Source organism: Jaculus jaculus, chromosome 1, assembly GCF_020740685.1.
Source record: "Jaculus jaculus isolate mJacJac1 chromosome 1, mJacJac1.mat.Y.cur, whole genome shotgun sequence".
Classification (NCBI taxonomy): Eukaryota; Metazoa; Chordata; class Mammalia; order Rodentia; family Dipodidae; genus Jaculus; species Jaculus jaculus.
The window spans coordinates 337495091-337522495 of NC_059102.1; the positions used below are offsets into that span (position 1 = coordinate 337495091).

Genomic DNA, 27405 nt, shown 5'->3' on the forward strand with positions numbered 1-27405 from the left:
TGGCTAGAGGCACTGGCATGTCCATTTGCTCTCTTTCTTTCTCCCTCTGCCTCTCTATTTCTGCTTCTTTCTCTTTCTTACATACTCTCTCAAATAAATAAATAAATAAGCAAAATATTAAAAAATAAAGTGTGATTTTTTTCATGTGCATTTAATACTCAATCTTTGAAGAACACCCGCAGTGAGGTTCTGGGAGTGACATTTGTTTCATTTCTCATTTCTGTGTTTCTTACCCCTCAGCTTTGGGCTTCACTGTCACCTATGGGCTAAGGGAAGGGTTCAGTTGGTTAACTGTTTATTGTGCAAGCATGAGGACCCGAGTTCAGCTCTTCATCACTCACACTGAAGCTACATATGTGGTGCATGTGCCTGAAATCTCAGCACTGGGGAAGAGAAGACAGGCAAGTCCTCAGGGCTTGCTGGCTAGCCAGTCTAGGTAAATTTATAGAGGTTAGGAGTCTGTAACCTCACATTTCAGGCAGTTTAGTCAGGGTCACAGGCCTCCCAGGAGAGATAAACATCAATCTGCCCAGACATATGTCACTGACTCACAGAATACTGGCTAAATATCAGTGTCTGCCCATTGCTTTCTCTACCACTTCCTTTCAATCTTGGAGCACTGCCCACATCCTGACTTCCTTAGAACTTTGGAGAAGTCCCCTGGAGCCTACGTGATGTCACTTGTATGCCAATCAGAGACCCCTGGATACACTTATACAGAGCAATCACAATGTGTACCTTTCCAATGCCTAATTTTCCCAGCTTATCTCCCAAGCTGGGTCAGAGCCTCTTGGAGCAAGTATAGCTGAGTGCTCAGTGGCCATTGTTTCGTTTGAATGCCCGCTTACCTACTGGGAGCTCTGTCCTCACTCTCTTCATCAACCCCACTAGCATCCCTTCTTTGAATGCTTCTGTCTTCTACATGACCAGGAGACAAAACACTTGAGAGATATTGGCTTTGGGGAGTTACAGTGAGCATTGAGTGTCTGGCACTCTTAACACCCAAGCTATGTCCACCCATAGCTGAGAAGGGCTCCTTTGCTTTAAAAAAATTACTTATATAAATTCATAAACATTTTAAATCGATTGAATATAAAAAAAAACTTTCCAGATGGCTCTCCAGTTATATTTAACTTTAAATATACTGTAATATGAAACATGCAACTCACTGTTACCTCAGATCCACCCAAATATTTGTTGCAAAACAGATAAGAAAATAGGAAAAGAAGAAAAAGAGGGTAGAAAGCAAGAAAGTATACAGGACATGATTTTTCACTCAAGGAATATAAAAACTGATTATTTCAAACTTTCCTAAATGTGTTGTTTGTTTATCCACATTTGAGGTAGGGTCTCTGTCTTTCTCTATTTCTTTCTTTCTTTCTTTCTTCCTTTCTTTCTTTCTTTCTTTCTTTCTTTCTTTCTTTCTTTCTTTCTTTCTTTCTTTCTTCCTTTCTTCCTTTCTTTCTTCCTTCCTTCCTTCCTTCCTTCCTTCCTTCCTTCCTTCCTTCCTTCCTTCCTCTCTCTCTCTCTCTTCCTCTCCCTCTCTCTCTCTCCCTCTCCCTCTCTCTCTCTTTAGTTTAGTCTGTCATTCATGATAACCACTAGGTACCCTTGGCTGGCTTCAAACTCATGGCAATTCTCCAGCCTCAGTCTCTCAAGTACTGGGATTATAAATGACCTATAACATGAATTTTTTTGACCTTTATCATAGGGTAGCATACTAGCTATTAAGTACATAGCATCTTACAGTAGATTGGTTTGAAAGTCAGATATGAAAAGTTGACAGTGGGAAAGGCACATCCCGTTTGTATTGCTCATTGGTAAAGTGTAAATCATGATAGTACTTATATTTTTGATGAGGATTTACCAGGAAAACATAAACACTTACCTCAGTACCTAGCATCTACTAACCTCTCAAAAATATCAACTGTCATTATTAATAATTTACCTGGGCATCAAAAAGAAAATAAGGACGTCCATCTTTTAAGTGCAATACAAAATATTCTTCCTGGTTACCAGGGGAAGTGGCGAAGATAATCAAACCTTCAGGCACCCTTGTTCGGAAGCTGGCTTTAATGCCTGGTGAGACAAGCACAGTCAGTGAGTTGGTGCTGGGTTTTGTTGATTCTTCCTGATAAAGGTACATTTACTATCATTATTATTTATGATGTAGTGAATACATCCAGGAAATTAAACACACTGATGTACTGGGATAGTCCCAGCCATTTGGGTTTAAATATATCCCATTATAAATACTTGGAAACTTAAATGTACTCCTGCTAATCAATATATAATGAAGAATAAATGTATGCAAAACTCATCAACCAGAAAAGACATCTTGTCGACACCGAACTGGATTCTCAAGAGTATCAATGTGAAAACATTTTCTGAGAGATATAAAAATACATACAAGTGCAAGAAATAAAGGAGACTTTGTTTAAATACTGAAAGTGAAAAGGCTGGCCATGAAATAGTACAATGGAGCTAATAGTTTCAAATAGCATCCTGTAAACAAATGGCTTGTCATCTTCAGAATTTCAGGGTCTCCACTGACCTATTGTCCTCATAACAACACTGCACAGGAAACTCATTGCCAATGAGGGCTACTTGAAGTAGTCCTGTAAATGCCTCCTCACTGCCCTGGAAGACCATACCTCCAGTCCACTGGGCATCCCACATGCAGAACATACACTAAGACCCTTCCTTTATAGATAAGGCTCTTCACTTGAGTGAAACTGGCAACTGACTGCATTTAACATCTATTCTCAAAGAGTTTCTAATTCACTGGAAACAGAGCCTTAACAATCAAATAATAGTGGGTGGGAAAATTAAGAGAACTGGGAAAATAAATGACTCAGTGAGTGTTTTTCTCACAAGCATGAAGACCTGAGACCAAATCTCTGGAACCCATGTAAAAGTCAGGTGTAGTGGTATGTCCTGTCATTCTAGAGTTGGGGAGGTGGCACTTGTTCTAGGCCTTTCTGGTTATCTCATTGGCCAAATAGGTAAGCTCTAGATTCAGTGAGAGAATAAATCCTGTCTCAAAAACTAAGGAGGAGAGAACCGAGGAAGATACTAATTGTCTCCACACACATGTGCATATGTACCTGCGTACCTGTGCAGACATGAGCATGAGCTTGCACCTGTACATGCACACACACACACACTCAACTAAATGAAATATTCATAAAAGCTCAGCTGTACAATATTAGATAATGAATTAATTCTGATTTCCATTAACATTTTTCCTTTTTTGGCATGTGCATGTATGTGTGGTGTGTTTATGCTTATATGTGTGTGGATGAGCATGTGTGTGGAGGCCAGGATTACAAATAAATGAAAAAGTAACTCTCAGGCCAAATTAATAACCAACGAACCTCTATAGAGGAGTAAACTGAGCTTAGGGTGAGGGCTGCAGTTATTTCAAGAGTTCTGTCTGCTTCATCTCCTCTCTCAGTACACACTGTCTAGACAGATTTAGTAAATACTTTGATATCATAGATGAGAGGGAAAAAGTTAAGAGTTAATTACACTAGAACTAATAGAGAAGTTTTAGTATAAAATTGAAAGTAGGAATGCAAAAGTCAATTTGTGTGCATTAGGTTCAAAACTATATCATTAGGGGTCATTTTTATAGTTTGGAAATCATGGAATATTTCAATATGCATGTAGGGAACATTGACTCTTTGAGTTCTTTGCTACACTGTAAAGATGTGCCACTAACAAGCCAGCGAATGACATTAAGTTCAAGTTTAGACAAAAAGAGATTTTAAAAAAATCTATAAAACCATGTGATAAGTGATGCAGAGATACATGCAAGACATAATTTGATTTAGACATGAAGGAGATTTGCAGAGATTATGATGAAGTTAGGGTTTGGGCATCCGATTCTTCAAAGAAGCACCTTGATTTGTCCTTCTCCTCATAGCTTGTGTATTTCCATAAAGGTCTGAAAATTAGACATACTGTCCTCATCATTTGATGCATTAATCAACCCACACGCTCACATTCTATTACTCAAGCCTTCTTATATTTCAGATTCTTGCTGTTAGGACAGGTATGGTTCTTCCTGCCATTTCTTTCACTCCACTAAAAAGATTGTTTTTTCCTAATAGATGTTTTTTAATTGGGTAAATCCTCCTGGACACTGCTGCTAGGTTTATGCTCTCATCACCTCTAATTAGTGGATAGAAAAGACCAAACCATCCGTATGAAATTATCTTACAGGTAACCAGTATAGGTTGAATGAGAAATGCCTCCAGGGGCTGGAGAGATGGCTTAGTGGTTAAGCGCTTGCCTGTGAAGCCTAAGGACCCCGGTTCGAGGCTCGGTTCCCCAGGTCCCACGTTAGCCAGATGCACAAGGGGGCGCACGCGTCTGGAGTTCGTTTGCAGAGGCTGGAAGCCCTGGCGCGCCCATTCTCTCTCTCTCCCTCTATCTGTCTTTCTCTCTGTGTCTGTCGCTCTCAAATAAATAAATAAATAATAAGAAATGCCTCCAAAGGTTCATATATTGAACACTTGGTCTCCAGTGGATGAAGATATTTTGGGACATCACAGAACCTTTGAGAAATGGTAGTTACATGACCTGAGGGAAGTGGCTCACTTGAGGCCGACCTTGAGGGTTACAGCTTGAGCCTGCTTCTGGCTAAGTCTGCTTCTCTCTGCTTCCCAGTCTGCTGCCGTGCGAGCAGGAGCGTCATGCTGCTGCCACAGCAGAGAAGAGCCGGGCCACCACCATAGCTTCCAGACACACTGCACTGAACCCACCACCATAGCTTCCAGACACACTGCACTGAACCCACCACCATAGCTTCCAGACACACCGCACTGAACCCACCACCATAGCTTCCAGACACACCGCACTGAACCCACCACCATAGCTTCCAGACACACCGTACTGAACCCACCACCATAGCTTCCAGACACACCGCACTGAACCCACCACCATAGCTTCCAGACACACCGCACTGAACCCACCACCATAGCTTCCAGACACACCGCACTGAACCCACCACCATAGCTTCCAGACACACCGCACTGAACCCACCGCCATAGCTTCCAGACACACCGCACTGAACCCACCACCATAGCTTCCAGACACACCGCACTGAACCCACCACCATAGCTTCCAGACACACTGCACTGAACCCACCACCATAGCTTCCAGACACACTGCACTGAACCCACCACCATAGCTTCCAGACACACCGCACTGAACCCACCACCATAGCTTCCAGACACACCGTACTGAACCCACCACCATAGCTTCCAGACACACCGCACTGAACCCACCACCATAGCTTCCAGACACACCGCACTGAACCCACCGCCATAGCTTCCAGACACACCGCACTGAACCCACCACCATAGCTTCCAGACACACCGCACTGAACCCACCACCATAGCTTCCAGACACACTGCACTGAACCCACCGCCATAGCTTCCAGACACACTGCACTGAACCCACCACCATAGCTTCCAGACACACCGCACTGAACCCACCACCATAGCTTCCAGACACACCGTACTGAACCCACCACCATAGCTTCCAGACACACCGCACTGAACCCACCGCCATAGCTTCCAGACACACCGCACTGAACCCACCACCATAGCTTCCAGACACACTGCACTGAACCCACCGCCATAGCTTCCAGACACACTGCACTGAACCCACCACCATAGCTTCCAGACACACTGCACTGAACCCACCACCATAGCTTCCAGACACACTGCACTGAACCCTGGGACCCCAGCCAGAATCAACTCTTCCTCCCTTCAGCAAGTTTTGTCAAGTATTTGAGCACAGTGATAAGAAAAGTAATTAGGGCAATAAATGAAAGGAAGGTATTAAAATTGGGTGGTGGACAAGAATAGGATTGCAGAAACCATAATAATGGTGGAATGTCGGGCAAATATAGATAATTTAGCCACAGAGGAGCAAACAAGAACACTCTGCTTCAGAAATAAGGTGATATGGATCTTAACCGAGAGTGAACAAGTAACAACAAAGATACAGGAGCAGGTCCTCAGAGCAGAATCATAAAGACATGAACTGATACAGGGACATCTTTGTTTAACCAATTATGGAATGAAGGGCAACATTAGTAGCAGAAAAAACAAATAAATAAAAATAAACTAGAAATTTAAAAAAGAAAAATAAACAGAATACTCAAATTCAAATAAGATACATTATGAAATGAAGGCCTGCATGCAAAGCACTTCCATTATTTCTAAAAATATTAGAATTGAAGAAAAGTATGGAGACTGATAATGATAACTTTAACATTTGTCCAAAGAGTAGAACGCCTGTAGCTCAAGTAATATGAATTTCAAGAAGAGTTCCTGAAACAGCATACACAGTAATCTTTGGCCATGCTTTTTTTTTTATTATTTTACATTTGGTTGTCTATACTGCACTGAAAATTATTGCTTTTAGTTTAAGCAGCTCTAGGTTTCTACATAAAAATAGCTATAATTCAGGACTTGAAGGCAGCCAAACTCTACACTAATGTATGGGAAGTTATGACAGCAGTGGGGAGAGCAGAAGCAAGGACTTGGTAAGGGAAAATATCAATAATTGTTCACTCTGGATATACTATGAAAAAAGAGTCAAGAAATTCCAGGAATTTTTAGCTAAGATATTTGAGAATAGTTTAACAATTACACATACAATGATATGCTTATGCTTTTCCAAGAACATGTGAATTCCTGTGTTTTATAAACTGCAGCACTTATTTTCCAGCCTTTTATCATAGTGATATGTACTTTATTCCAGTGAATCCAAAAGCTAAAGACAGGTCAAGGTACGTTTATTTTTGCAAGAGGGGAAAACTTATTAGAAGAGATGGTAACTAGAATTAATATTTTCTTTTTAAATTTTTTTGTTTATTTATTTATTTATATGAGAGAGATCAAGAGTGAAAGAGATAGAGAGAGAGAGAGAGAGAGAGAGAGAGAGAGAGAGAGGGAGAGATTGGGTGTGCCAGGGCTTCTAGCCACTGAAAACGAACTCCAGATGTATGTGTGTGTCCCTTGTGCATCTGGCTAATGTGGATCCTGGGGAATTGAGCCTCAAACCGGGGTCCTTAGGCTTCCCAGGCACGCACGTAATCACTAAGCCATCTCTCCAGCCCAGAATTGATATTTTCTATAATATCTCTCTATTTTTTTAAATAACACAGTCTAGCTAGTATTACCTTTGCTAGTATTACCTTCATGAAAAACAACAAATGAGGGCTGGAGACATGGCTTAGCAGTTAAGGCACTTGCCTGCAAAGCCAACGAACCTAGGTTTGACTCCCCAGGACCCATGTAAATCAGATGCACAAGGTGACACATCCATCTGGAGTTCAATTGCAATGGCTGGAGGCCCTGGCGTGCCTCTTCTCTCTCTCTCTCTCTCTCTATATATATATATCTCAAAAAAATAAATAAAATATTTTAAAAAACAAATGCCTTTTATTCTCACTGACTCTAGGAAGAAACTGAAAGTCCATGAATTTGTTACAACCTAGTCATCCCAATTATGTAACTCTTCTTTTAGATATAGGGGAATTCTATCACAAGCCAAATGTTTCCATCATATAACCATTCTTTACATTCAATGAACTCACAAATGCATGTGTTTAAATACTAACATGCAAAACATTTGATGAATGTTTATAATTAATAAAAATACTTAGATTTTCAATAATATGGTTAAATGCATAATCATTGAGTTTTAAACGCTCCATTTGCCCATAAGAAGGTTATTTAGTTACAGATCTCCATGTACTGGGTTGGGCTTAGTAATGTGAGTTATGTTGACAAAGGAATAAAAGCAGACATGCATTTATTTCTGTGACAGAAGAAGGTCTTAATGTAGCTGGGTGGCTTAGCTTAACTTTCCCTGGGTTCCTTTCTCCCTTACACATGTGCTTTCCTCTTGGACCCAAAGTTAGGGACACTTGTGAACCTCTGACTGGTAAAGCCCCAAATACTTTGAGAGTTTATGCTCAGTAGCTACACTGAGTAAAATAGACAGAAAAGTGAAAATTAGATATTTCTCACTTACTAAAATGTAGATTTTGATTTCTGAAGCAGGACAGACAGGACATATTCTCATGATCAGTATTTGTTTCCAGCCATGAGAAAAGTAATAGAGCATTTCTATATGTCTATATTTATGCATTAATTCCAGAAATGTTTAAGGAACTGGGACTTGAGAGATAACTCATTTCATAAAGTGTTTGCTTTGCACAAGTAAGGACCTGGGTTTAATCCCTGGGACTCACATAAACATGTCAGGGATGGTGTTGCATACTGGTAATCTAAGCACTGGGGAGGCAGAAGTACACTGGTAATCTAAGCACTGGGGAGGCAGAAGTACAGATGCTCTAGCTCACTGGCCAGCCCATCTAATCTAAGAGAGCACACGGTCAACGAGAGAAACTGTCCCAAGAAAAAAGTTGGTGATGCTCCAGAGGAGTGATACCCGAGGTTGTCTTAAGGCCTCTGCACATACCACACAGATAGAAATACATAAATATTGAAGGAAATGTACTTTATGTAGCTACTATTCTAGTTTAGAGGAACACAAAATTGCATAATTGCATAAAATTGACATACATTCTTGGCCCACCTTTCTAAAAATCACAAAACCAAAGTTCAGCAAGGTACTTTTGCTTTTCAGTATTCTATCAGAAAAAAAAAAAAGAAAATTCAAAATCTTAAGATAGTTTTCTACTGGAATTTATTTTTATGTTTATTTATTTATTTTTATTTTTATTTTGTATTTATTTATTTATTTTTCCAAGGTAGGGTCTCACTCAAGTTCAGGCTGACCTGGAATTCACTATGTAGTCTCAGGGTGGCCTCGAACTCATGGTAATCCTCCTACCTCTGCCTCCTGAGTGCTGGGATTAAAGGCATGTGCCAACATGCCTGGCTTTTTGTTTGTTTGTTTGTTTGTTTTGTTTTTTTTGAGGTAGGGTCTTACTCTAGCCCAGGCTGGTCTGTAATTCACTCTTTAGTCTCAAGGTGGAATTTATGTTAATCAGAAAGTACTTCTCTACCTACCATGCAATGTAATTAATGTCCAATATTTTGTTCAACATATTCATGATATTTTTACACCTTTAAAATGTTAGTTCAGGTTGTTTGATGTCTCATAAGATAAAATGGAAGGCTAATTTTAATCATTCTACAATTCTTGTAGAAATTAGGATCCAGTAGAGTCAACAGGATCATGCGAACCAAGCCTATGTCTCTAGGAGAGGATGCTAAATTTTCACTTCAATACGTTGAGGGGAAAATTAGCCTAAATTAGTAGATTTTGCTCTAGAGTTCATACTGGAATGAGCAGTAGTTGCAGAAAAAGAGAAAGGACTGCAAGGGCTCGTGGTGTAGTCAGAGGGCAGCCTGAGTCAGTGCTTCTCTGCTGACAATGCTGAGAACAGAGCTCACTCTTCCTGGCGGAAAACTGCTCCTGGGGAATTTGGGAGCAGAGGCTCAGAAGGGAGCTTCATGGAAGGTATTGCTGTCGGGCAAGAAAACCTTTGAGGACCCAAGGTCTGTTAGAGTCAAGGAAGACAGCAAATAGGAAATTGATAAGTTAAACGGCATTGAAAAGAAACAAAAGAGATGCATCAAATCAGAAATGACACAAATTTGGAGAGGGGACATTCAATAGAAAACAAAGCCCCAAGATTTAAGACACCAGGGATGCGGCTGGGACAAAACACACTTGAGTCCTTACCTGTCCATCTGTCTGGGACCTCTTCTTCTTGACAGCTGCTTTTGTGCATTTATGTTTAGTTTAAACAACCACAAGTGTAAGTTTATCATCTCAGTACGTGTTTGATTTCTTTTCCTTTTTTTCTTTCATGTGTTCTTTGAGTTTGTCTTGCCTTGTCTTTGACTAGTAAGGTTATTTTAATATGCCACTTTCTTACCTTTCTCATCTCTAGATCTAAACCTTTAAATGTAGGTGTTCTCAGGATTACCAGACCATTCTTAGCTTATCATATTCTACAAAAACACACAGCACTATTTCACATGTAAGACACAGTGATGTATTTCCATTTACCTTCCTCTCATCATTTGCACTATTTTTAATACTGTTATCCCAAGCTATGCTACAAATTGCACAACATCTTTATCTTTCTGGCTTTCAATAGTTATTTAGAATTACAATTACTGCGGGAGAGGCTGAAATCAGGACAAGCCTGGAATAAGTCAATGAGCTGCGGGTGCAGTTGAGAGGCCCTGCTTCAGGTAGAGAGTGGGGGTGATCCTGGTCCACTTCTGGCCTCCACAGCTACGCACTTGTGCCTGCACTCACACGTGCTCACACACCTCCCGTGTGCAAATAACATATTCTCTTCACTGATGCATTTCTCAATTTCTTGCTTGAAATTTCTTTAATATTCTTTCTTCAAATCTAAGGCTCTATCTATCTTATATTATTTTCTTCGGTCTAAAAATTATTTTCTGTATTCTTTGTACTGCCAGATTATGTATGCCATAGAAACTAATATTTTTTTGTCTTTTGGCCTCCACTATCTCTGAAGAACTGTCACACTCATTTTTTTTTTTTTTTAATCCTTGGTAGGTCTGTTTTTACTCTAGCTGCTTTTAAGCTAACTTTTAAAAATCATTTGTTGTCAGCAGCTTGACTGTGAGAACCCAGTATGTGACTCAATGTTCAATCTTTAGAAAGCCTTCAAGCTTCTTGAACTGTCAAGTTATTCAGGATAGAATGGGAAGCTTTGTCCAACTCTGCTTCTGTATCCTCCTCACACTCATAGAGGGCCCCTGGAGACCTCACAGGGTGCAGACTTGTTTACTTTTGAACTTTTGTTTAGGGATTTCTATTATGTGATCAAAATTATTAATATTTTGTAATTGCTTATTCTATTAAACCAATCCAAGAGTCTCCCCTTGCATTCTTACACTCTTCACCTTGAGAACTTCTCTTTTGTTACTTTTTAGAGCTGTCATTTTTTTTTCCTCGAAATATTCCATGTCATGATCTCCTGAATCGTATTTACCTTTACCTCTGACTCTTCAAAAATGTTCATAGTGACTGCTCTTCTTTTCTGCTTTTCATAGAAACCCAGTCCTCAGCACGTAAGCCTCTGCTGGCCATGCTGAGCTGAAGCTCGGCTTTCTCTGGAGCTAGCGCCCCCCCCCCCCCCCCCCCCCCCCGTGGCCCAACCCGCAGCCTCTAGAGATGCCACTTACTCACTTTTCATACGCACATTTCAGATTGAAGGAGGTAGCATTATAGGATTGTAAGTACATTTAGTTAATACCTGTATAATTTCAGACTCTAGTCACAGCCAGAATTCATAGAATCTATGTCTAGCTCTTTTTCTAACATACATTCTAGGTAAAACCCAAATATGGAGGAGGGTAAAATTTAAGCAATAAACTTCTATTGTGGCCTTTGAAACTTTTCTGATCTCATTTCATCTTACAATGCACAAATGATTTCTTCTTGATACTGATTTTCTCTTGTCTAACACATTCCTCATATTCCTGACTGGGTTAGGACCACAAGCTTTCTGACTTACTCCAAAGTCCTTATTCTTCCTAAAATTTGTTCTTCCTAGATTTTGTCATTGCTTCGTTTTCAGAGCTTCAGAAAAATAGACATTTAGTCTTGTAATTTTTGTTAGCATAGGAAGAAAAGTTATTTTTATTATTCTATATCAAAATTGTAGGTAGAAGTAACTATTTTATGAATTATTTTGAGTATATTGAATCAACAATTATATATATTATATTTTTTCCTCAAAACCAGCTTGTAGAATTTTCTATAGTTTCATATTTTCAGTAAGTTACCTTGAATTTTATGAGATAATATTAGTAGAAACTGATAGTTATTAATTTATGCTCATTTCTTAGTTTCTACTATATTTTCTATTAAAAATATTTATTTATTTTAAGAGAGACAGATAGGGTGGGATAAAGGCAAGCAGAAAGAGAGAAAGAGAGAGAATGGGCATTCCAAGGTCTCTAGCCACTGCAAATGAACTTTAGTTCCATGCTCTTCCTTATTGATATGCCTTACATGGGTCCTGGGGAATTAAACCTGGGTCCTTTGGCTTTGCAAGCAAGTGTGTTAACCACTAAGCCATAACTCCAACCCAGTTTTTATTTTTAATGTTTTGATAGAATCTGTATAATAGTGACAAGTAGTATTAGTGAGAGGTACTTCTCTCTCTCTCTCTCTCTCTCTCTCTCTATATATATATATATATGATACATATATAATCACATATATATGATACATATATATAATTTATATGCATATATGTAGCACTAAGAATATATATATGTATATATATATATATATATATATATATCTTTTCTTAAGATTCATGTCATGTTTAGTTAATTTATTTAATAATATTTGTATTCAAATATCTCACGAGGCAAATCTTGAATCTCTCTTGCTTAAAAGCATGCCTACATATTTTATATGTATACTTTAACTGCATAGTTCTCACCAAAACCCTTAACCAACTTAGTATATCATTCAATATCAGACATGGGTTGCATTTAACCTTTCATAATAGCATCTAACTTTATTTTCTTTATAAACATAGGATGATCTGCAAGTTGAGAAAGTTAGTGAAGTTTTATGAGATTCAAAATCAGCAATGCATAATAATCAGTTTTGTAGGAATAAAAACATGTTAAAATATTGAAATAATGTAAATTTAAGAAAATGAGGCACTAGGCCATAACTTGGGCATTCTTTCAGTCACTTCCTTTTTAACAAAAGATACTTTTTTTTCCATAAAGAAAGATCAACAGGAAAAGCATAATACTCATTATCAGGGAAGTTGCCTAAAGTAGGATAGCAGGCTTCCAAAATGATGATGGAATGCTATCAGGACTTGGTCCAACCAGGAGCTGTAAGTTACAGACATTAATCAGAAATGAGAGCAGAGTAGTGACCAGGGGATCTCAGAGAGGCCATGACCGCGGGCTTGGATGTGAGCAGGACAGTAAAAGATAGGGCGCTGTAAGGGATAGAGATATGCATAGAGAGAGCCCTGGGGGGCGACTCAGTGTGCCAAGCATTCACCATGCAAGCATGAGAGTCAGAACTCTTAAGATAGATGGACCGGAGTCAGCATGTGCAATCCTAGCCACCTTACAGTGAAGTGGGAGGTGAAGAGAGGAAAGATCAACACCTGTGCTGTGTTATGCACACACACACACACACACACACACACACACACACACACAGACACACACATACACACACACACAAGCTCTTATAGTGGTATGCACACACACCAAAAGAAAGAGAATCAGGGCTGGAGAGATGGCTTAGCGGTTAAGCGCTTGCCTGTGAAGCCTAAGGACCCCGGTTCGAGGCTCGGTTCCCCAGGTCCCACGTTAGCCAGATGCACAAGGGGGCGCACGCGTCTGGAGTTCGTTTGCAGAGGCTGGAAGCCCTGGCGCGCCCATTCTCTCTCTCTCCCTCTATCTGTCTTTCTCTCTGTGTCTGTCGCTCTCAAATAAATAAACAAATAAAAATGAAAAAAATTAAAAAAAAAAGAAAGAGAATCATAGAAATAAATTACACAAAGAGAAGGTAATTTTGTGTTATCATGAGATTTCCTGACTACTGATTTTTTTTTTTTTCCGAGGTAGGGTCTCACTTTAGCTCAGGCTGACCTGGAATTCACTATGTAGCCTCAAGGTGGCCTCAATTACGATCACTCCTGGTGATCCTGCTACCTCTGCCTCCCGAGTGCTGGGGTTAAAGGCGTGCACCACCACACCTGGCTTTTTTTTTTTCTGTTTTGATGTAGGGTCTCACACTATCCCAGCCAGACCTGGAATATATTCTGTAGTTCTAGTCTTGCCTCACACTCACAGCAATCCTCTTAACTCTGCCTACCAACTGCTAGGATCAAAGGCATGTGCCACCAGACCTGGCCCCATTTGTTGGTTTTTAATACCACCCGCTTTCAAAGGTGCCTGAAGCCCTGCTCTTTTATCATAAGGGAAGCCACAACAAAGCATTGAGAGAAGGTCAAAGGGCATCAAGGTCAGGAGCTTCCACTAAACACCTCCAAGCTCGTTCTTCCACCACTGATCCCAATGCTCAGGATGTGACAGGGACAAACATTTTGAATCTTGGTTTGGAAACTAAATCATATAAATAGTAGAGCTTGAACTAAGAGTTTTTTACTACTGAACCAATGAATGCTCTTTTAAACATGATCGTCGGATATCCTAGTGTTTTCTTTGGCAAGACAAGACTTACTTTAAAAAGGTGAAACAAATGTCAGTTTTAAATATGCTTCATGAGAATGGTGGACTAAATTGGTCAAATATTTCCAAACAATGGCTGAAAACAATGTGATTGACATGTGTCATGTCACACTAATCATGTTTAACTGGGCTGTGGAGTATGTGGTCTTGATGAACGTGTTTCTAAAATTAAGATAAAAATCTTCATCATTTGAATACATTTTATTGCACAGCTTTCATGTTCACGCATCTTAAAGGCAGTAAATAGCTTATGGCTTTGTTGTCAGATCTCCCTGCTGCTACATTCCTCCTCAATCCAAGTGCTCAGAGATGGATTTCCAACTGCCTGTTTGGTACATCAGGGAACGTGAAAGTTCAGTTACATAGAGACATGAGTCAGCCTATATAGCTTAATTTGAATTATGTAAATTACATTCTATATCTGAAAAGCTTTTTTTCTTTTTACTTCACTGCCATTAGGTGGTGCTAGCAATGTCCCTATTCATAAACTATTTATGGTTATCCAGCCCTATAAATACATGAATAACAAAATCTTCATTGATTATGCTTGACAAAAAGACAAAGAAATCTAGTCTAGCCTATTATGAATATTCTTAACTGATCTCCAAATTCACTACTTATTAAAAGACAAAAGTTTTGTTAAAAATACAGGATTTCCTAGTTTTTAGGTTTTTTTTGGGGGGGTTACAGTTAATTAATTTGGTAAACATTGGCTTAGCATTCTAAAAATTAAATTGCAGGTACAGAATACGGTAAAAATAAGGGTGAAGCAAGAAAAAAAAATGAAGCATGTTAATGTGTATAGAGTGTGTGAAATTTCATTTTATCCCAAACGACCGAATAAAGAATTCTCTTATTCATCATTTAAAATTACCCTCTGTTGCCTCTCCCATGATAAAACCTATGGTTATAAATGTCATCATCATAACATAACATAATAGTCTTGTGATGATAAAAACACAGGAAGTAATATCTACTACATAGTTTTTTTTAAAAACTGTCTTCTGTGGCTCTTCTTTACGGAACAGAATAGATTTAAGCGTCCTCAATATGGAAGTAGTGAATTGGATGATCTTTGAAATACATCGCAATATGTAAATTTACAAATTAATGAAATGGAATTTGCATCTGTCTTTGAATTTCTGGTTTCATTACAAGAGCCTTCTCCAATTGTTTCATTTCTTTTCATGTTTTATAGTTTTACAACATTGTCAGGATAACCATTTCACCTTTTAGAAGAATATTTGGTCTGGCATTTCTTGGAGAGTCCAACTAAGATCAGATTGATTGAATAATGGAATGCCATTCTAGTTTTTAATTTGCACTTCCAGAATAAATATTGAACTTCACCATCTTTCAGGTTATACTGCATTATTGGGAAATTTCTTTACCACATTTTTACAGATAATATTTTCATCTTTATTGTTGATTTGTATGCTTTCCATGCTAAGGGAGTTTTTTTTTTTAATTTAACAACATATACTATTTGAAAATCATTTCATATATAGTGTGAGATGTTGATATTTTAAATTTTACTAAAGAATTCATCATGCAAGGTAGGAACTTTGGTTGCATGTGTATTTTCAACCTCAGGAGCAAAATGTCTGTTGTATAAAGGTTTTACGATCAGATACTATGTATAGCATATGAAAATTTGTTCTCATGAGTAAATTTCTGTGTTTTGCATTTTGTTCCACTGATATTTCTGTGGCAGGATACTTAAATTCATACTATTTCTAACACGATCTTCCTTTCTTTATTATTTTAATGATCTCAACTGAATTACTTTTTAACATTAAAATAATAATTTTTTACTTTCCTTAAGTAGAAGCTTCACATCAAATGATACCAGATATTGTGCACTGCATTACTTTATAAATCAAACAACTTTCAGATTTGTTACTGCCAATTCATATGAAAATATTTCTTTAGTGCATTTATTTGTAACTAACCATCTTACTATCATTTTGTTATTTATTGTTGGGCTTTGTGTCCCACTCTCATAGGTTTGTTTTCTGGAAAAGCTTAATAAGTTTTTCTGCTACGTGTAACCACCATGGCGCTCCTGCTTCACCATATAGTCAATGTTCTCCAGGACCACATTAGTAACAGCAGTGAAAATCACCGTTACTCATTGTTCCCAATTTAAAAAAAAAGTTGATGTAGCTTTTGAACCATAAGATGGAACTTTGGATACTGGCCTGTCTATTAATTGTTTTTGTCTTAGGTTTCTTGATTCATTATTCTGGGAAAGCTGGGCAGAAGAAAACATGACTATAATAAATTTCAAATTTTTGAGAATTTAAAGCTAGAAAATAGAGAAGGATCAGTCAGGGGAGGTTTTCAGGAGAAGAAACACTTTGGGTAAGTAATAACCATAAAGAAATGATTTCCCAAAGGAGAATCAACAAACACTGCTATAAAAGGAACCAAGAACTTGATGTTTTAAAAAGCCACCAACTCACATCAAAAATAGCTCAGATGGTTTCCTCTTCTGGACAGCTTTAATGCTAACTATAAGTATAAAACTATAAGACTATAATTGCATGGAATTTTAGGTTAATTTTATATAAATATATGTAGAGCGAGGCATCTACTTTCTGTTTACATATTTACTTGCACACTTATATGGGTATATATGTTCTAAGATACAGATATTTATCTTTATCTGTATTATTTGGCAAGATATGTATTAAATTAAATGCAGGTGTTTGTGTGTGTGTTACACTCCAGATTATTTCCTCAGGATACTTACATTATCACTAACATAAAATTAAGATTTCATAAGCCTTGAGTGAATTGTGCCATCAATCACTCTTTTGTAGGGTGGAAATATTATATGCAACTGAGCATATTTTTGCTAGAACTTACTTCCATTGTTCTTTTTCTTCTAATTTCATTTGTTGTTGTGTTCTGTGTGGGGGAGGTGGCATCTGTGTGGTGTGTGCCCGAGGATGTGGCCCGTGTGGGCCTCCTGCTCTTGCCAAGGACCTGGTGCTCCACTAGCCTGGAAGGGGACAGCAGGACGCCTGCCTGCCGTGGCCTGAGCCTGAGGCAGAGGTCCAGCTCGGTCACTCGTCGCTCTGCTCTGTTTTGAGTGGGGTCTCTCACACGTGCTATAAGTCGCTCTTTATACAAAGCTCACGTGATTTTTCTGCTTGCCTGTGCTCCCTAGACTCTCATGTCTTCACCAGAAGAAGCTCACTTAACCACTGAACCTGCTCGCCAGCCCTCTATTTTCTTTAGCTCATAAAGATATGAGACTTCAGGACCACAGATCTACTAGTGGCAATGAAAATGGCTGAATTTGGTAGTAAAGTCATTCCTGATACCTTAGTTTATCATGACACAAAAACATTAGGTGAATTCAGTTTAATTTGTTTAAATGAAATATTTTTATTGAAATGGGAAAATATTTGCTTTTGTACACATCTACTTGTGAACACACATATTCATTCTATCACCCATCCATCTCCATCATCTGTCTATCATCTATCTAATATATCCATATATATATATATGTATATATATATATGTCCAAATTTATTTTTATATATGCTAAAGCCAAACTTCTTTAGTTCAAAAAGTAACTCCTGCATTGAATGTATATGTGATTTGGTGCAAATCATTTAAACTTTCCATATCTAATTTCCTCCAGCATAAGTGAGATAATGATAGCTCCTTCCATAAGGCTTTTGGGAGTAATCTTTCCCAATGTGTTAATTACACCAGTTAATATGTGAAAAGTACTTAGAATCATTTAGCCCAATATTAGTATTAGGCATTCTGTTGATTTCATTTGTTTTCATTTTCTTATTTTAGTATAAATAGCAAAGGGGTGCATTATAGCCCAAACTTTGGCTATTATAAAACACAAAGCCTTTAAGTAGATACCACTTAGATTCCTGCACAACTCAGAGAATGAAAGGGCTTCTGCCTGAGTGATCTCCAGGCTGACTGGGGAGAACTAAAGCCTGAGTAGCTAGACTTGCATGGCTGATATGCTTATATGCAGTCCTTTCATATTCAGGCCCTCAGTTCAAGGTTGAATTACAGAAAGACCTTTCATTATTCAGGAAACCTGTGCTAGAAATCTCTTCAGACAATGATCACTATAGGTGGAACAAATGAGGTTCCCCAGCCCCTCCAAAAACTCAGAGTTCAGAGATGATGTCTGCTTTTTCTATTTTTAAATTGTTTATTTATTTATTTATGGGGGGGGGGGAGCACCACAGGGTCTCTAGCCACTGGAAACATGTGCCACCTTTTGCATCTGGCTTATTTGTGTCTTGGGGAATTGAACCTGGGTCTTTAGCCTTCGTAGACAAGTAAGTGCCTAAACCTCTAAGCCAGCTCTCTGATGTTTGCTTTTTGATCTTCATTCTCAATTGACATGTTTCTTCCTGTTTTCCAATGATCTGTTCCAAAATCTTCTTTTCTCCAAACTCTGCTGGGGCTCCCTTTTGTTATGACATCATTATTCAACACCAAACACTGGCTCATGAATTCAGCTACCCTTTCTTGCTCCTTACTACACTCAAGAGAAGCTGCTAAGTGCATCACTGGTCAGACATAAGAGAGATTCTGCTCCATGCTTTTATCTAAACTATGCAAAGAAAGTCTTTTTTTTTTTTTCTAAGAAGAAGCTCTGAAAACCCCATACCTAAGTACTTGAGTAATCACTAAGTAGCTATTTATTCAATTTGGTAATGGTTTGATTAAATAGGGTGCTAGTACACTAAAAATCGTAGTGGTGAAATAAAACATAAGAAGCAAATGATTGTACTCTGTGGTGCATTCAAACTGTTTCTTAGGTTCTCCTTTAAAAATAAGGTAAAAGCTGGTACATTTCAGTAGAATACAGTTATTTAGATTTAAAAGTATCTAATGACTACTAGTCTAATGATCTGCTGATTCTACACAAAATCAGCTTTTCTAAAAAAACACAAGGCATTCTAAATATGTTCGTTTAAGTCTCTACTATTATTTAGTTTCATATATGACAAAATATTTAAATTAAGTGTAATATTCTATGTATAATATCTGAAATAAGTCTATAGAAGTTTTGACAAGACATCTAGTTAAAGACATCTAGTAACAATGATTTTTAATGCATCAATGGAAGCTTTTACAGTCTTAGCAGAGCTCCATCAACAGAGCCATCTGTCAGTAGCAGGTACACTGCTTTAGTTTGGTTACTATTCACCGAAAGCCTTAGTTTAGAAGGAACTTTTCCTTTCTAAAAGTATTATCACCAAGCACAATTGCTAGGATATGTTTGTCTGTCTTCCTCAATGCATAAACAGAACAACATATCTAGTATAAATTCACTTTTTATTGAAAAATAAACATCTTCCTTATGTAGATTTAGACATACCCAATTTTCAGTTTTACAGCTTATGAAATCTGAAAATGAAAATTTAGTTTAAGATGAGCGATTCAACATTTTACTATGAGAACTGAGTCATTCAGATAAGATAGTCAGAAATCTTATAATATTAAATAAGGTGAAAAGACACTGGATATAACTATATGAGAACACAACATTCAAAATTACAATGTTTTAGTTCTACCTACAAAAACATGATTGAATATCTCACTACTGAATATCAGATAGTGTCATTAAATATATGTTTGATAGTAGCATATAAAATATATAAATACTTATGTAAGATATGAATATAGTGAGAGATGGGTATAATATGTAACTTTTATATAATTAGATCTTTCACTTATGTGGCACAAGCAATAATACATCCTAGTTTCAAAATAGAAATGTTTAATGTATTGGTCAAAAATTATTATAACTTAAAGATGGTTTCAATGTAAGAGTAATAGACTAATTATATTCAAGTTGCTAAAAGGTTAATGAGTTATCTAAACTAAGGTTGAATTTCAACTTATCTTTAGTAGGGATAAATGCATGAATAAATAGATACAAAGGTACAGAACATAATATTTATGTCTTAATTTTTATAGCAAAATGAGAAAAAAGAAATAACCTGGATTTAAAGTCTGCTTTTTTCTTCATTCCTTAAAGTGACTAATTTGATACCTGTTTTTATTTTATTTTTTACTACCCTATTATACTCACTACTGGTAAAACAAACAGGACATTTTAGCTTTAATCTTCTTACTACATAACCCAAATAACTTCAGTCATGTTTGCATTAATGCTGCATTAATCATGTTGTTGCGTATTAATGAGTTTTCAGGCTATGCTAATTACTGTCATAGATTCTGCAGCAGCCCATTAAATATACAAATTACAGAATTAAAGAGCCAGAGCTCTTCATGATTAATCTCTAAATGGAGAAAAACTAATGATGTCTGTACAAAGTTTCTTTCTACTTTTGGCTGAGTGAGCTCAATGAACAATCAATTAGACTATGAGAGGAATGAGAAACTCACATATTATACAGTTTCATATAGGTGTTTTGTTACAACAGGGAGCATTACTTTATGTTTCACAAACATTCTACATTTACTTGTTGACTGTCCTCAATAATGCTTACAGCATTTTTTAATCCCATGCACAATTGAAGAAGACATGCTCCCACTGAATCCATTCCAACAGGGCACCAACATCGCCACAAGGTTTCCTGTGACAGCATTCACATCTAGAAGTACTTGTTGCAAAAATGTCCTCAAATGCAAATATTATAACAAGAATGCAGGGTTTTCACAAGAACAAAACCATATTGTTTAGTTAGCCTCCATGAAGTCTGCATTGTGCTGCAGACTAAAGTTTCTGGCATAGCAGATAAGATCTGAAATGTAAGGTAGATTCAGTTCTAGACATTTTTGTAATGATGGGAAGGTGGTACAAACACCTGCCCACAAACCAAGAGAGACAGAGAGAGATTCTTAATCATATGGACAGGGTATAGCAATAACCTTATAGTCAAAACATCACACTGAGACAATGGAGGGGCGCACATTAAAAGGAAGAGAGACAGGAGATAGTATTGGAATAGAGAGATGCGTATTTAAAGACAGGAATAGCAAGAGCACACCGGTCAGCACATAATTCATGTTCAGCACAGGGGATATCTACGGTAGCCATGAGAGTTAAAGAGGAGCACTGCCGTAGAATTCAGTGCAGTGCCCAGCTGGGACTGAGGCAGGCAGCGTCGCCAATTCTAGGATAAAGTGGGGAAGGTGAGCAAGAATTGATAAAGGGAACCAGCTGGCAGAACAAGAAGTGATGGGAAATGTGCACCTGGACCTGAGGAAGGCGACAGATGAGCTTTTCTAAAAGGGACTGTTAGTCAAGGGCCCAATGTTTGCAGAGACTAAGCTGCCTTTCTGAGACCTGGAAAGCACCAATCTGGGTTTTCTGGATACAGATAGCATTGTCCCAAAGAAAAGGAGCAGGCTGGGCTCAAGGTTCCAGGTTGACTGGTTCCAGCTTTGAGGAGAGGAGGATGACAGAGAAGTAGTCAGAGAACTTGTCACTCCACTGTCACACAGGATGGTCTATCTTCTGTGAAGCTCAACTCTACTAATACATTAGGTCATAAGAAAGTTGTGGGAACTAACAATTTGCCAGGTTTATTTGAATAAATGACTTAATACTGAAAAAAAATGGGAAAATACCCATACAGACTTCCAACCATGAGACATGTGCCCTGTCAAATTGCTTTAAATGTCATTCATAATGTTTGTGTCTCATATTTCATTGATACCTGTGGTGTGGATGAGGAAACTTGGGGACATAAAGATCCAGAAATGATTTTAGCAAATGTCTTCCCTTCTGTAACCAGAAGTTACGTTGTTGTGTTCATAGGCTGAAGGGCTCTTTGTTTAAGGAAATGAAGGATACAAACAGAGAAGGTTGAGTGAGCTCCTGTTCACTTGCATAGGACTTATAAAACAGAGTCAAGCCTTAGAGGCCATTGCCCGTCATGCTCATTGGCCAGCTGACCTTGGAAGTCTGTTCCCTCAGCATCTGGAAGGGCGATGGCAGTGTGTGTCCAGAGGACCTGTGTCATATTAAAGTCCCTATATGTAACTGATGGTGTATTTAGCATGGCGTTGTTTCTATTTCAAAGGCATCTCTCATGTTACTTTCCTTTTCTCCCCCCTATTGAAGGTTTTTTAAATAATTTAAAAATGCATATGTTTTTACTTACTTGTTTGCAAGCAAATAGGGATCGAAGACAGACAGACAGAGAATGGGAGCACCATGGCCTCCAGGAATTGCAAACGAACTCCAGATGCATGAGGCACTTTGGGCATCTGGTTTTATGTGGGTACTGGGAAGTCAAACCTTGGTCACTAGGCTTTGCAGGCGAGTGCCTTAACCACTGAGCCATTTCTCCAGCCCTTCTGAATGTTTTTGAAAACACCAGTGGCCATATTTTCCAATATGTTGCTTTGAGACCAGTTACTATAGTGAGGGCACACTGTGGGAACTTGGTACTGCTGCCTTAAAAATATGAATGAACGATCAAGGGAAAGCACACATTGAACCTAGGAGCTTATCATTGCATATAACTCACACCGTAGGACGGGAGCCTGAGCTTGGCATGCTCAACACCTAAGAAAGGTACTTTTTTTTTCTCGTGCTATAAGGGTGCAATCTGTACATAGTAGTGATGGGTCAGGATTTTTTATTTTTTTTTACAGAGAAACAGTGCAGTGGTCATTGCTGGTATTGATGACTCCAAAGCTATAAACAAACCAGTTTTGCGTAGGTCCTATAGAGAACTTCTTCGATATAATAAAACTTATAACCAACCCAAAGGTATGACATCAATCGAAGGTGTAAATTTTAGGCTGAATTCCTGGTGGTCTGGTTGGTAAATTAAATGGGAATGTACTGCTGCTTTAGCAGCCATGTATAGACACAATATGCCTGGGAAGAGAGTAATTAAATTGATAGAGAAACATGACGAAGTGGGTGAAACACAACTACATCAAGGAGAAAGTCAGCGTAATGAGCTGAAACATTGCAGATTTAGACAACAGCGCATTGGAGCAGAAGTTCAGAGCCCTCGCCCCCATCAGTGTCAAAGTGATAGTAACACAGTCAGCTGGAAATCCTACAGCAAGCAAGGCAGTCTATTGATTGGAAACAATGTGTACTGAACAGAAGAATGAAAGGTTTTTTGTTTGTGTGTTAAAAGAAAGAAAAGGACCAGATAAGGACATTAGGGCTAATAGAAATAAGAAAGAGATGGCGAAGAAACACCTCCAGAGAGTAATACCACAGGGCAGAGTAGACAGACCCTCAGCACAAAATAAAAAATGAAAATTATCACCTTTCATGCTAGAAGCTCAGTGAGAAATGCTAGTCATGGCAGAAATATCAGACCAAGATAAGAACCGGCCCGCACCCTCCCACCAGGCTCTAAATCAGAACAATGAGCTCAGCAACAAATCTCCCAAATGCTAATGTTTCAAACAAGGAGGCAATCATTGAAAGTAAGAAATATACCACATCCCACCCAGCACTGTTTCCCCTAATTATTGTTGACATGGTGACCCTCTCGAAGGGACAAGCAGAAGCCCAGAGTAATTGAGGATGACCAGTGAGGAGAAGGATTTCCATGTCTGTGCTGTGAGAGAGTGGACCAAAATGCCTCCTTCATTGAGCAGTCCAGGGAGTAGGCATAGGTTCTGGTTAACAAAAATGTGCTATTTTAAAACAGTACTAATATAATAATTGCAATACCAATTTTATGAGGTGTGTCACATTTCATTTCCTTGTTTTCTGAAGAAAGACAATGCTGCTTAAAGTTGCTCGTGTATGACGATTGTTAGACTGTCTTGAATGAGAATGACATTTTCATGGTATTTTTAGCTTCAGTATCAAAATGGCTCTAGAAATGGAAGAATTGGGGTGCCAACTTTTTCCAGGTTCTTGTTTTTTTTTCATAGACTATCAGTAAATCACCTTTAAAGTCATGATTTAGAAAAACAGGTAAAAAGTCACAGATTCTGGTTACAGGGAGTATCACTAAACATGATTTAATCCTCAAGAAATACAGGCTCACCCTCTGCTACTAACTTTCAGCAAAGCCTCCATATAGTTTCTGCCTGTTTTCCGTTCCCCTTAGGATTAAAGCTTCTCTTCTCCATGATCTGAAAATTCAATGTTATTTTTTTTTTTCTAAAGTGAGTAGAAAGAGAGGAAACACATCTTCAAAATTAAGGGAACTTTAAAGATCAAACTGAATGAGGAACACAGTCCTGGCTAGGGTACACATCTAGTAAGCGATCTGTAAGTTTCCACCTTGATTTTTCAGCGGCCTTTCTGTTTGGTCCTATATTTTTAGTTTGAATCACGAGAGTCAAGACATTGCTCACTGTTATCCTATCAGTTATTCTTTTTTAAGCCATTTACCTCATCAATTCCATAGTCCTTGAGAAATTTCTAGACAAAGAGATTGTGTGGGTCCATGATTTCCAAAAGAACCCTACTTCTGAGGTAAATACATCACCATACATTTCTTGGTCTCCAGTTCCTTATCTGGGGTCTGAGGACTGAGGTAGCTGATGTCTTCCAAGAGGATTCATTCCACCAGGTATCTGGCATCCTGAAGGCATCATCTAAGAATGGCCTAGGTCTTTCAGCACTAAAATTTGCTGCCAAGTTAGTACACTAGGAATATCTGGTATGTAAGTTTAAATTTTGTAAGTTTGAAATTTTGCATTTCAAGGTATGTTTTGATGCCTTTCCACAGAGTTTAAATAGAAGTAGAATTTAGATTAAAAAGAGCTATATGTAAGATTTAGAAAGTTTCCTTTGATTGCCCTGCTGAAGCTGGGAGACATCTTTCCCCCCGTTCAGGATTTTGGAAGTGTGGCTTTGTGTGAGCAGTATTCATAATAGCTGTGATATCTCCATTTATTGCAAACAGAATTTAAGGACAGAAGGTAGTATAACAAATAGAAGTAATAACTTCTTTTAATTAGTCCACAGAATGGAGTTTCCCATTTCTAATGAAAAAAAAATACAGAGTAACAGTCACAATGTTCTTGATGCATGATTGTTTTACTAGATTCATTAAATACTTTTGCTCACAGTTGAAGCCTTCATGGAAAGCAGTATTTCATTGGGACAATAGGTAGGATGTTTATTAGTTCCAACACTATTTCTTATCATACAATAATACAAAGACATATTAGAAAACGCAATTCATGATAAGTTGTCTGGGATGAGCTCTGACTCTATGAGTTATGCCTACTGAAGGCATTTCTGTGGTAGTTTATGACTTTTCCTTTGCCACTGTCTACAGAGAACAGCACAGACGTAACTATAGCACTTTGCACACATAACATCCAAGGCTGTAGATTTAGGTCACCACAGTGACAATTTGCATTAAGAAAGATTTCAAGCATTTAGGCCTTGAGAGTACAAGTTGCTACTGTGGACTTTCTAAGAAGCACTGGAGGTCATGACATAATATTAATGCATATCACAGCCAGATGTGAACAGGGTAAAGCTTGGACTCCACTCCAGTTCATTTTTTCTGGTCAAAGACCACTGTGCTGATTTTCTAAACACTGGCCCCATTCTGTTTGTGAGGTACTTATTCGGTGTCCAGGATGCAAAGGAAAGTAAATTCCTTTCAGGAAAGTAAGTGTGGATTGTAAAACGTCAGTCTCTTCAGCACCCTTTAGGAAATGTTTCCTGAAAGTGAGTTTGAAAACAAAGGTCACTCACGATTGAATCATATATGCACATCATTGAGATGTCTATTATGGGATCTGCTCAGCTGTTGCGGGCAGCTTTGGCAACATTTTCCTCATCTTTATTCGATTTGTTTCATGAGAAAACTCTCAGGACAGTGTGGCAACTTCTATCACTGGCATTGATACAGAGACCTTGATAATACCCATCTGTGCTCCATGGCACTTATCAAATATTAGAAGGTGGTTATGGAAAAGTACCCAAATGATACATCATTTCCTAACTGAAAGAGAGAGAGAAATTCAAAACAAAGAGTTAGTGAACCTGAAAATCAATGAATGAAGGACAAATATTAAGACATTCAAATTACATTAAATGCTGTTGTAACAAACTGTCAATTACCCAGTATTCTTTTGCTCATTTTCCTCTCACTTGTAGGATGACTGCTGTTTCTTTCCTTGGAGCCGTCACAGCTAAGCATGAGAGGGGATAACTGGGAAATCACTGCCGTCCTGCTCTGCTGTCTTCACTCTGAGAAGGTGCTGACTCAAGACAGTGTATTTTTAAACTTTTTGTCACTGACAACCAAGAGGAGGCTGCATGGAATGGATAACCCCAGGGACTCTAGAAACTTCACAAATAAATTGGGATGCTTAATGTTGATAACGCCAGGACCAAGCATTTGAAAAGTATTCCTAGTGAACATTTAGATAAGCTGGAAGGAGGAGAATGGAGGCTGATTTTATTGCCAGTGGAGACTGATGCTTGACATTACAATATTGTTCCTGATTTTATTTTTTATTTGTCTTTGAGATATTATCATTGACTGAAAATCTGACTAGATTTCATTGGAAACAAAATCAGATGGAAATTTCTTTTCCTACTGGATTTTCAAAAATTATTTGTACTTATAAACTTTCCTATTACCATCTCATCCATTTTCCCAAAAAATGACCAATTTTCCAGAAGGGACTGATGCTTTACTAAGTGAAGCTTGCTATTTCTTAAATTTGTACTTTGACTTCTCATCTTGATGCCTTTCACCAGTATGATCCTTTTCCTTAGAAGAGCATACTTGATCCACTTGTACTTTAAAAAAAAATAGAAAGAAGAAAAGTATATCTACCCTGCACAGTTCATTTCATGTCCACCTTATTTCTGAGGCCCCTTATGGTGGTCCCTACATATCTGTTAACTGTGCTTATAGCATGTTCCGGATGCCTTACTGTATTGATTTCTTCAGTCCTCACAACCCCCCTATTAGAAAGGCAGGACAATTATTACCCATTTCTCACATGGTGTATGTTAAACAGCTATGAGATGCTACACAGCTAACAAGGTGGTCAAGACGGCAGTGCAGTATGAGGAGATCGCCCCAGCGATCCGTATCAGGGTGCTCCATAGTCCAGGTCCACGAACGTGGCACACACAGCGTCTCAATCCTCTCATGTGAGATGACACTTGTGGTTTTCTTTGATG

General features: G+C 38.2%; 1 protein-coding gene across 1 annotated transcript in view; it reads right to left on the reverse strand.

Annotated features, from left to right (window-relative positions):
• The window catches only part of Ush2a (usherin), a 755222-nt gene that overhangs the window by 469127 nt on the left and 258690 nt on the right, over positions 1-27405 (reverse strand). The window contains exon 21 of the mRNA XM_004672003.2: positions 1949-2079. Within this exon, the coding sequence (XP_004672060.2) occupies positions 1949-2079 (131 nt within the window). The remainder of the gene's footprint in view (positions 1-1948; positions 2080-27405) is intronic.